At 43.1% G+C, this 12,502-nt stretch overlaps 1 protein-coding gene across 1 annotated transcript in view; it reads right to left on the minus strand.

Moving 5' to 3' along the window:
* The window catches only part of SETX (senataxin), a 63,962-nt gene that overhangs the window by 40,343 nt on the left and 11,117 nt on the right, over nucleotides 1-12,502 (minus strand). Inside the window, 9 exon segments of the mRNA XM_030293936.2 lie at nucleotides 749-1,508; nucleotides 1,510-3,027; nucleotides 3,029-3,674; nucleotides 3,677-4,111; nucleotides 4,114-4,900; nucleotides 5,370-5,457; nucleotides 5,870-6,041; nucleotides 8,144-8,263; nucleotides 9,003-9,222. Of these exon segments, the coding sequence (XP_030149796.1) occupies nucleotides 749-1,508; nucleotides 1,510-3,027; nucleotides 3,029-3,674; nucleotides 3,677-4,111; nucleotides 4,114-4,900; nucleotides 5,370-5,457; nucleotides 5,870-6,041; nucleotides 8,144-8,263; nucleotides 9,003-9,222 (4,746 nt within the window).

Consider the following 12,502-nt stretch of genomic DNA (forward strand, 5'->3'; position numbering starts at 1 on the left):
CCAAGAATCAAAAAGAAACGCTAGAGACCAGAAACACTGACGGGATGAAGGATGCCTCTGGTGGGCTCAGTGGTAGCCTGGACACGGCTGGAAAAAAGAATCGCTGAGTTTCAGGATCTGGTGCTAGAACCTGCCAAAGCTGAAGGGCGGATTCTCTAACAGGAATCTTGTATTTTATCGGGCGATCCCGGTCAGGGGGGAGCAAGGAAGGCAGAAGAACCGAATGGGCTGCGTTGAGGGAGGTAAGGGAGGCAGCTAAAGGGACAGAGCAACTACCAGGACGAGTGAGAAACCGGAAGACAGATATATAAAGAGAAAAACAGAATTTACTGCTTCATGCTGTTCAATGTAATACACCCTGTGCCGACTCAAGAAAACTTCATTAATGGTCTATGTTAATTTAAAAATAAATGCAGAAGGGAGACTATCTCCTCTGAGGATTCCCTTATCTCTGTATCAAAAAACACTTACTCCTGTGCTACCTCTGGAGTTGGTTCATTAGCACTCCGAAGGGTGTCTGTAAGCTCCAGAAGGGCAGTGATTAAGAAAGTGCTTCCTCTGTCTCATCAGCATCTAGAACAGCGTCCGGCACAAACAGCCGTTCAACATTACAATCTAAGAGCTACATCTAAATCAAAATGAGATCAGTTATTTTAACTGTACTCTAATTACTACCGACATTAAAAAAAAAAAAAAAAAAAGCGGCAACTTCAAAGTCTGGGCAGGTATACAATTAAAACATACTTACCGTTTCAAAAGTATTCAGTATCATCAAAGGGAAAAAAACATTGAAATAATCTCCACAATCTTGAAATCTGACAGGCACCGGTCTTGAGATGGACTGACAAAGGCTGGTGGGGGGCCCACACTGATCAAAGTTCACAAACATTTCGTACTTCCACTTTAAGACCTCTTTAACAAAGGTGTCCGAGATAGACTGTGAGGACAAGAGAACGTTTACCGCAGAGGAAGCCGAAAAAGATCTGCTTTCGCCAAAGGTAAGCTTGTAACCTTGCCTGTTGGAATTATTCAGAGTCTGAGGACGGAGAACATCAGACAAACTCTTCACCTCACCCACTGGCTTTGGAGACAACACAGAGGCTGGCTGTGGGACTTTCAAACCAGATGGCACCCCGTTTGACTTCTGTTTGAGGGCCGGTGGCGGTGCGGAGGTACTTTCCAAAGACTTCGAAAGATTAGCAATTCGTGAAGTACTACTTGAGCTAAAGACCTTGGCAGTGGAGGGTCTCTTGGACGCAGAGGGGGGCAAGCCCGGTTTACGAAACACACCTTCATCCACTGCTTTAGCTTCGCAGTGTTTGGAGCAGTATTCACCCTGGTTTTGCGCGGCTTCGACACAGTCCTTGTACTTACATTTTGTGCTGCTCCAAGATTCTTCCTCCATCAGAGCTGTACCGTTTCCATGAACTATTTCAATGAGTTTCTCGTTACCATTTTCCATTTGTGAACATAAATCCATATCTGCGGGATCGTGCTGGGTTAGAAATATTCTCATCTTCCGAGTCACTGTTGGATCTGGGCTCTCCCTCTTTCAGAGCGGTCAACTCTAAACGATGTTCTGTTAGGTCGCCTCCACCTAAAGGGTCAGCTGACGTAGAGACAATGGCTTCGTGTGTTGCTTTTCTTCCATTTAACACAACAGAAGCGCACTGGTTCGAGAGGCAAGGATCATCAGCCGCCTGAGAAACACGTTTCGTTTTCACGGGTTCTGGTTCAGAAGACGCGCGTTTTATCGATGGCTTCCCAGTATTGTTAGCACCCACCTCGGCGCCTCCTTTAGCACGACAATCTGAGCTATCGGATTCTGGGACAAGAGTGTCAGGATGCTGTGCTGAACGCAGCCCTGCTCTTGTAGGAGCTCTGCTTTCAGAACCCAGAGAGCCTTGCCTCTTCTGCTTTGATTTGTGTTTCGCCTGCCTTCGCGACTGAAGATCTTGACTTGTCAACAGTTTCTTATTATTTCTGACAGAGAGAGTCTGAGGAGAAATTAACTTAGTCTTTTTTCTGGTATCTACCACTCCCACGGTTTTGCCATGGTCCCGTAACTGAACTAAATACCCTAGAGATCGCTGAGATAAATCGAATGCCCTACGAGGAGCCTTTTTCAGACCAAGTTTTTCAACAGCTGAAGTTGGTTCAGGGCACTGGCGAAGTATCTTTGGTGGGACTATAGCAGGAGTCGTCCTACAACTTATGTAATTTGAACTTTTATTCTGCCCTTTTTTGGTATCTGAATGTGTTTTCTTAGTTTTAGAAGGCGGGACTCTCCTAACGGGTTTGGAGTAAGTACGAAGCTTTGGAGAAGACTTCTTTAGTGAATCTGTAGTGCCTCTTTGAAGATTCGACCTGGAACTTGACCTCAGCTCTATACTTTTAAGATCATTTTCAGTCCGACCTCTCTCATTATCAGACTGGTCCTCATTTCTCTCAGAAGGTGAAGGCCTCAGAGGATCTTCAGCTACAGGCTTTTCATATCGTTTTCTCTTACGTTTTTTCACTTCAGCTTCACAAAATTCCCCGACAGAACTACCACTCTGTGGTTCTGTGTGTTTTTCAATGCCCTCTGCTACCTTCTTAATAACCTCTTCAGATACATAATCTGTATCATAACCCCAATCATTCGTGACATCGTTTATGTGAGTCAGACGTGAATTGTTTTCATCCTCTTGAACTGAATTCTTGTTGTCTGGTTCCCGATCTTGCCAAACTGAAAACACCTCATGTGGACTTTCAAACTCAAAAAACTGAGAATCCGATTCCTCAAACTCCAGTAGGGACTTTGCCTCTTCTTCCTTTATTAGCTTCTGTTCCACATTTGTACTAGCTACTGAACTATGCTCCTCTGGATATTCTTTCTTGACGCCTATTTTATCTCGTTTAATGTGTTTCTCAAAACCCAGAATCCCTTCATCATCATCACCATCATCATCATCAGAATCTGAAATAATAATCACCTGGCCCCGGCAGGCTTCTCCAGCGTTATTCGGGTTAGCTGTGAAACATCTTTATCTTTACTTTTCTTTGTAGCTGGGATGAGCTTTTTTGAGTGGACTCTGATGGAAACTTAATAACACTGGCCTGGGCTATCAAAGATAAGTTGTGGAGGTCTCGGTCTATCTGGGAATCTGTCAAGGTGTTGGACTGTGGACTGAGGCTAGGAACCTGTTCCCTCAAGTGAGAAGACACCTGACTGGTGGTACTCTTGCCAACTTCCTTATCTCTCGATTCAAGAAGAGTCACGGGGTCTTTGAAGGGAGACGTTTTCTTCACACAAGTATCGGTCATTTCCGTAAACGAGACCAAATCTTTACCATCTGCTTGGCATTCCTGTATTTGACAGCTATTTTCATGGGAAGAGAAAATATCTAACTCTTTGCTCTTGAATTGTTTCTTCTTCAGCAATAAACTGTTTTGAGATTTTCGCTCCCCGTTTTTAACATCGGGAACGTCATCAGGGTCTAAAGAGAGATGGTTTATGAAGCCGTCCCCTTTCTGACCTCCTGAATCTTTCCTTGAAAAGAAACTGTCAATGGTAGACACCGTCAGTTTTTCCTCTAAACTGCCATCATCGATCAAAGTACTTTTCCTGTGTTGCTTCTTTATTACATGTGATAACTTAGCACAGATTTCAGCTTTCTGTCCCTTAGTTTTTCCTTTGAGGTTTTGCCAAGAACATCATCCTTGAAAGAGAAATCCTCAGTTGATGTGGACGCCTTCTCCAGAGAGTCGGTGCCAGAATCAGTCCACGAACGTGCGGCTGTTATCACCCCTCTGTCACATCCCCTTTCCGGACCATTTCTGGAATCCGTAGGATTCTCCTTCACAGACTTCTGCTTCCCTTTACTTGTTTTAACTGCATCTTGAGCTCTTTCCGGGACAAGCCTTTTGCTACCCTGCTTTATGCATGACTCTGCTGAGAGACGGCCTTCTAGTTTCAAATCTTTTATGTAATTGTGCTCACTATCCTCTTCGCTAGCGTTACTTGCTTTGACCAATCTATTCTCTGGCATCTGAAATGCCTCAGCTTTCATTGGTCCTTTAGAAAATGTTGGGCTGGAGTTTTCCAGACAGTGCAGGCCTTTTTTAGATTCTTCCCTGTCTGTTCACTTTCTTCTTTATTGTAAGACGCAGGAGGGGTTTTACATACGGGAGTCAGATCCACAAAAGTGCTACACTGAGGTACTTTGAATTTTATGTTTCTAATAATTTGCTTTAAACAAGTTTGTAACTCATGGGTTTCCTGAGTAGTCAACTGCCAACCTAGAGATAAATTCCCACGCAGAAATAAGTTGAGCTTGTCCCAGAATCGCTTGCACAGAGTCTGCTGCCCAAGCTGATACCCTTCTTTAAGGAGACTTCTGATCAGCTGCACACAAGCCAGCTGGACAGAATTAGACGGCATCGAATGCAGTGACAGAGACGATATCACTGCTGCTCCTTTGGAGCAATTTCCAGATGACTTCTCAGAACTCCGTGCAAACGCGGTGGTGGGAAGCTTGGCGCATTTTACAACAGCCTCCACCCACTGCTGGGAACTAACCCACAGCAAGTGCAAACATTTTTTATTTCTGTGCAGTTCAATCACGGACACCAAAATCAGAAGGAAAAACTCAGTAACTTTGTCACACACAGCATCTGTTTGGTTGAGGACATCTTTGACTTCAGAGTGCAGATGGTGAATCACCTCTACTATGTAAGCCACACCCAAATCCTTAAGATCCATGAGGGACTGAACAAAGGGGATGAACCACAGAAACGTGCTATTGTGAACACGCATGTCTTGACCAATATCTGACTGAAGCACACTGGCTAACGTTTCCATCTCTTCGTACATGTTAGGACAGTAATCTGGGCAAATGGCTGATCTCCACCCGGAATCCTAAAATGGAAGAAATACAGACATTTGGGTAAGCAAGCACCATTCATGGCGGGCTTAACACACAGTTTTAAACAAGAAAATATGCTGCTTGGTTTTCCTACTTTGGTTCCCATGTATCTGCACATACCCCAAACAGATGGAAAACAGTTCAACGTCAACGTCAGGGGTTCGTGAGGACAGGACACCTGCACGTGCTGCGTTCTTCTTTCCGTCACTCATCCCCCCCCCACCGCCCATCCCACAACCTTTCCAATCTTCCCAGCTGCCCTTAATCTTCCAAAGGGTGCACCCTGTAGTAAGAGTCCAGTTTTCACAGGGCATGATACACCCGTTCAACCAGAAACCCCTTATGCAGCAGCTGGTTCGGAGCAGCTGTGTATAATAAAATCAGCAAGTCAACCAATTAGGTGCAATGTTGTCTCTACAAAGGCAGGGCAAGTACCATCTGAATTCTCGAAACGCCTCATACCTTTTTGGTCTTTTCAGGGTTGTAATTGTACACCATCTGGCTACAAGTCACTGTATCACCCAAATACGACTCCGGTTCCGACTTGGTCCTAAAGTAGTAAGAATAAATAGAAACCACTGAAATGAAGAAGATTAAAAAAAAAAAAAAAAAAAAAAAAAAGGCAAAAAGGAGAAAACCCTATCGCTAAGTCAGTTACAACATACTTCCTCACGGAGCCTATGTGAAAATCCTGACACAACCAGACGCCTGGGTGGCTCAGTCGGTTGAACGTCCAACTTCGGCTCAGGTCATGATCTTGCAGATCGTGGGTTCGAGCCCCACATCGGGCTCTGTGCTGACAGCTCAGAGCCTGGAGCCTGCTTCGGATTCTGTGTCTCCCTCTCTCACTGCCCCTCCCCCACTCACATTCTCTCTCTCTCTCTCTCTCTCTCTCTCTCTCTCTCTCTCTCTCTCTCAAAAATAAACAAACATTAAAATCCTGACACGTTAACTCAACTAACCTTACAGAGCTGTTCCGTATATTTTGGATCTCTCTATTGTAGCTCATGTTATTGATAATGGTCTGAAACGCCTCAATAGGATCGATGCGTTGACCCCAGACCTTTGATCCGAGGCGATCCAGAATCACCATGAAACAGTGTAATGCTGGCCAGAAAGGATCCACGCTATCATCTGAAATACAACGAAGTAACTGCTGAATCACGCAACGATTAGACAAAGACATGAAAGCAGGCTGAGGGTTAGGCTTGCTTTATCTGGGGAGCCACGAAACTGAAAGCAAAGCACCAAGTCATGTAACGCAAAGTGGCGCCAACCACACCGGCTTTAAAAACCTGGTAAATGTTAAAGTTCCTTCTGCATTTTTTCCCAAGCAATGCTATATGCCTCCAAGAAATTTTTTAACGGGGAACAAACTGAGAGACTCTAGGCAAACTCACCTTTCTCACCCTGTCTGCCACACCTGAAACATCCTTCCTACTGAACAAAGCCCGTGATACGGGAAATTCTGGGTTAGCTCGAACTGCATTTTGTATGCCATTTGGCTGCGATAAAGGACCGAATCCCTTAGCTAATGGCTAAGCGGATACACACCCTTCATCCAACCGTATCTCAACGTGGCTTTGTTCTCTACTTTTCATCCAATTGGCAGGAATTCCCATCACTCAGAAGCTCTCACCTCCAGTTCTTTCCCTCCTATCAGATGTGCAGTGGCAAAATACTGCCTACTCAAAGGCCTTCAACTGCTCCTTAATGTCTCCCAAGGAGATTCAAAGTCCTCAGTCATGCACTTGGAAGATCCTACTCTACTGTCTCTTTCCAGCTTTATTTTTCACGCCCCCGTAATCATATCCCGTCTACAGCACAAACAGACAGCTGGCTTCTCCTCAAGACCCAGAATGCCCTCACTATTGGCACCCCTAGCAAAATCCTATCCGTCCTTCCAAGCCCAGCTCAAACGTGCCTCTCTCCATCAAACGTTCCCTGGTCATTTGATCTACCGCCCTGTTCTGACACAGTGCTCACGTCAGTTACTGATGATGTTATCTGGTCACTCTAGAACTTTCTGCTTTTATTTCCTCAAGGCTCTAAGCTCTACTTTTTTTTTTTTTTTTTTTTTTATCATAGGCTTTGTGTAGCCTTCTCATACACTTTTTCATCCTTCCTGCAGCTGACACGGTGTCTGTATGCCCAGTAAGCTCTCAAGTAAGGAACAAAGTTATCAATTAGGTGAGACCATTATGAAAGGTTTTCTAGAGAGGTCACGTGACTCACATTTTGAAAGTCAGGGGAACTGGATTAACAGAGAAGACAGAATTGTATGGGCAAGGCACAAAGAAATGACCTATTAATATAGTAAGTGCTTGAAAACAAGTTAGTAATAACTCTGAGAATAACCAGCAAGAGAAGCTATGCGAACAAAAAAAAGAATAACATTTATATAGTTTCTTCTGCAATCTTGCACAACTGATGTTATATCCACATTGGAGTTGCCTAAAGAGAAGTGAATGTGGAGAAAATTATCATTATGTTTTTGTAATATCTGGCATGCTGGATCTCTATTCATTCCTTCATCAAGATTAGAAACATTCATTACAGATCCTCCCTGATCAGCCTGACACAACCACAAGCAAAAGAAAGTTAGGGTCTAATAATAAACATTACTACGAGTTTTACACCCTAGCTTGTAAACTATCTGAACAGCACTGTCCCAAGAATACTTTCTGTGATGAGGGAAATGATCTTTATCCACACTGTTCAGTATCAACCACCAGGTACATGTGGTTACTGGGCACTCAAAGTACAGCTCGTGGGACTGGAAGACCGCATTCTTCAGTTAATTTTAATTAATTTAAATGTACATAGCCACATTTGGCTAGCAGTCACCATGTTGGACAGTGGAACCCTAGAGAACAGAAGTGAAATGAAGAAGAACCAGGAAAAAGGAAGACAGAGGGACAGGAGAGGCTTTCCCCACAATTTTAACTACCACGTCGTTGGAAAGGTATTTGCTAGTCTTGATTCTACCACTAACTGGGCATTTCAATGTGAAGTAAGTTAACTTCCCTGGCCTTCAGTCTCATCTTTTATGAAGGTAAAGTGTTGAAATTGAACTCTCAAGGTCATTTCCAATTTAAAACTCTGAATCTGTGACTGAACCATAAACACGTCCATTCCTTTTTCCATGCCACACACCCAAATTCTTGCAATGACACTAGTGTTTTAAAAGGGCCCATCGCAGCATCCCAAAGCATTTGCCAAATAAAGATTATTACCATCTGCTTGCCTCTCCATGGTGTGAAGTATTGATTGCATGAAATCATTCTGTTTGTCTGAGCCCAGCAACAGGGAGTCCATAGCCTGCTCCTCAAGAATGGTCAGCAACATGCAAATACCTGTAAGATCATTTACAGTTTTCCTGACTTGAGTAAATGACACCGTTCGGAGGCTTTCTCCGGCTTAGTTGGCAAAAGAGTAACAAGGCAGTAAAATGAAGCAAACCAGTACCCGCTTCCTCCAACACTCAGGTCTGAGACACTCAGACACCACCGCTCCCAGTAACAGGACTTTAGCCCGACTTGGACAGAAAAAGGGAAATGGTACAAACTTGGTTAGAAATCAGTTTCAAAGAGGATTACCACACAATTTGTTTCTCCTCAACTCTAAGATGCCTCCAATTTTAAGATCACCGTATTCTGAGAACTCATCACTGCCAAACAGGACACGTGGCTGTAGGACTCAGAATCAGTGAAGCAGGGGAGACCTACTTTGAGTCAGTGTAGAAGTTGCTGAAAACCAAAGCTAGTATCTCTTTCACCAAGAAATATTTTACAGATGGGGAAATCTCTTACATCAAACCCTACTAAAGTCCATCGCTACGCCAAGGTTTTGTTTCATCTATTACTGCTTTAGATACAAGATTTGCCACCCTCGAACACGCACCTCTTACAAAGATGGTTTCTAGAATAAAGTCTCAAAACAAGAGATGTAATGGCTAAGTCAATTTAATGACAGCACGAGAATTGGGAACCATGAGATCCTTCATTAGATCACCAAGAAACCACTTCCTTTGCAAGATACTCATTGAAAATGATAGAAAACTACTAGTCATACTCGTGTAGGAACGACACTCACCTAGCCAATAGTTCTTGTAGTTGGTGGTATCGTACATGTGCGAAGGCAGAAGAATCAGTTTACCCTTCTCGAGGACAGAAGAAGTGTAGATGTCTGGATCTTCCAGAAGCCCCAACTCAATGACTTTAAAAAGACAAGTCAAAACCTCCTGCAGATCATAATAATCATCTCTGTCCACTTTTCCCAAGTTCCTTGCGGTCAGGATAGCCCAACGCCGAACCTAAAGGCACAACACGTTCGTTACTTCATTCAATAAGTAACTCTCCATGCACGGCAAGAACCTAATTAAGAAACAGGATTCTCTATTTTAAAAGACACCAGATTGGGGCGCCTGGGTGGCTCAGTCGGTTAAGCGTCCAACCTGGGCTCAGCTCATGATCTCGCGGTTGGTGAGTTCGGGCCCCGCATCAGGCTCTGTGCTGACAGCTCGGAGCCTGGAGCCTGCCTTGGATTCTGTATCTCCTTCTCTCTCTGCCCGTCCCCTGCTCTCTCTCTCTCTCGCTCAAAAATAAAGATTAAAAAAAAAAAATTAAAAGACACGAGATACTAATGATGCAATACTTAGACCCTATTTGATCCTGATTCGAACAAACCCTAAAAAAGCGTTTATGAGATAGATAATTACTTCCATCCATTTAAACACTGATTAGAAATATGACATTAAGGAATTAGTACTTTAGGTGCAGTGGTGATATTGTTCCATTTTTTAAAAAAAAACCCTTATCTTTTAGAGACATATTTAAGTATCTTATGGATAAGATGCTCTGATGTCTAAGATTTGCTCTAAGTAATCCAAAAGGCAACACAATATCGATCACATATTGGTACCTGAGAAAGCTCAGTGATGGGCAGCAGGGGGTTCATTACACCGTTCTACTTTTGTATGTTTATAATTCTCCATAATAGAAAGTTGAGGGGGGAAAAAAAAAGCGGAGCCTCAGAAGAAATCAAAAGTCACCTCTAAATGGCAATACAGCACAGGGAAGTGATTTTAAAAATTCATGTGGGCTATGAGTCAAACCTAGTACTCACAACCAACCTTAAAAAGCTAAATAAAATAAAACAGAAAAAGACCAGCGTGCATCCCGCAGGAGTAGGATTTGGGGAAATGTTCAGCTGACACATGCATATGTGTGTATGTAACCGATGAAAACCACTTTTTTTTTTTTTTTTTTTTTTTTTTTTTTTTTTTTTACTGTGGATGGCCAGAAGTTTGAAAAACGGAGCTAGAGGACACAGGAATGAGCTGGCTCCATGCCAACATAAGTAATGAATTTTAAGCTTTTGGAAAACATACAAAGGAATGCATGAGTCCATACTGATAATAAATAGGCAAGTAAGTGGGAGAAAGGAAAAGAGTTCTTGATTATGATAGTGGAACCAATGTCCAGGACTAACCGGCAAACGTGGAGAGTGCTGGGGTTGGGAAATGATTTTGCAAATCTCAAAAAAAAAAAAAAAGTGATTCAGGCAAAAGCCATCAGTTAACGCTCAATTTGGGAGAAAATTCTGCTGAGGAGCAGGGCCCTTCTGTGGTCTCCCCATAGCTAAGAAACAGAAATTATACGGTGAGGAAATGGGACACCACCTTGACTGGCTAATCAAAATGAACATAACCACAAAGAGCAAGTGACACAGGAGCGCCTCTGAGGGTGACACTCTGAGGAGGACAGAACATCACTTCTACGCAGTCCTCCAGCTGGAATGCGTAACCTGAACCTAACAACAAGGAAACATCAGACAAACCCCAAATGAGGAGCATTCTGATTGGGGGGTTGGGGGGGGGACGGGCAGGGATGACCGCACTCTTCAGAAATGTCATAAAGGACAAAGGCTGAGATAGCGCAGATTAAGGGAGAGCAAAGCAAACAGCAAAACCACCAGGCCCAGGGACCTGGAGCCAGGCTGCCTGTATGACACCCGGTCACCCCACACTAGCCTGGCTGGCTGTGGCCAAGTCTGACTCGGTTTCCTCCTCTATACATTACCTGCCTCACTGGGCTGCTGTAAGGCGTAAGTGAGTTCACATCCAGAAATTACCTCCTTCATTCTACTTTCTTTATTCCATTGTTCCCTAGCTTCTTAAGAGGAATAATCAGCTCGTTAATTGTGAGGCTTTCTTCTTTTCCACAATTACTCAAAGATATAAATTTCCCTGAAAGCACTCTTTTGCCACATCCTACAATTTTTTAATGCGGCATCTTCATTATAATTCAGTTCTGGGTATGCTTAAGTCTTAATGACTTCTTTTTTAGCATGTGCTACTTTCAAAATATGGAAACTCATTTATCTTTTCATTAACCTCTATCTAAATTGTGTTATGATCAGAGATCACGAGAGGGACGATGCCAACGCTAAGTCCTTGCAATGTGTTGAAACATGTAATATTTATCACAAATTAGAACGTGATCACTTTTATCGTTTAATGTATATTTGAAAAAATGGTTAGATGCCCAGCTCACATATATACCCATTAGGTTCTGTTTGTATACTGCCTTGTATACATATTCCATTCCTTGTTGGGTTTTTGTTTTTTTTTTGTCTACTGATTCATCAATGTGGAAGAGTACAGTCAAATCTTCTACAGTAATGAATCCACCATATCTTCTTACAGTTCTACCAATAACTGCATCATTTATTTTGAGACTATTTTAGCCACATACTACTTGTTTAAAAACACTACAGTCTCGATAAATTGCGTTTTTTGTTATTAATACAGTAACCTTATCCCCGTCCAAATGTCTATTTTATTTGACACAACACAATAGCTCCACCAGCTTTCAGCAAAATTAAAAAGGCAACCGACGGAATGGGAGAAGATATTTACAAATGACATATCAGATAAAGGGTTAGCATCCAAAATCTATAAAGAACTTTTCAAACTTAACACCCAAAAAACAAATAATCCAGTGAAGAAACGGGCAAAAGACATGAACAGCCACCTCTCCAAAGAAGACATCCGGATGGCCAACCGACACATGAAAAAATGCTCCACATCACTCATCATCAGGGAAACACAAATCAAAGCCACAAGGAGATACCACCTCACCCCTGTCAGAATGGCTCACATTAACAACTCTGGCAACAAGAGGATGTTGGCGAGGATGCGGAGAAAGAGGCTCTCTTTTGCCCTGCTGGTGGGAATGCACACTGGGGCAGCCACTCTGGAAAACAGTATGGAGGGTCCTCAATAAATTAAAAATAGAACTACCCTACAACAACCCAGCAACTGTACCACTAGATATTTATCCAAGGGATACAGGGATGCTGTCTCGAAGGGGCACGTGCACCCCCACGTTCATAGCAGCGCTATCGACAATAGCCAAAGTATGGGAAGAGCCCAAATGTCCGTCAACGGATGAACGGATAAACAAGATACATACAATGGAGTATTACCCGGCAATCAAAAAGAATGAAATGTGGCCATCTGCAAGAACACAGATGGAACGAGAGGGTATTATGCTAAGCAAAATTAGTCAGAGAAAGACAAATATCATATG

This window comes from Lynx canadensis, chromosome D4 (genome assembly GCF_007474595.2).
Source record: "Lynx canadensis isolate LIC74 chromosome D4, mLynCan4.pri.v2, whole genome shotgun sequence".
Lineage (NCBI taxonomy): Eukaryota > Metazoa > Chordata > Mammalia > Carnivora > Felidae > Lynx > Lynx canadensis.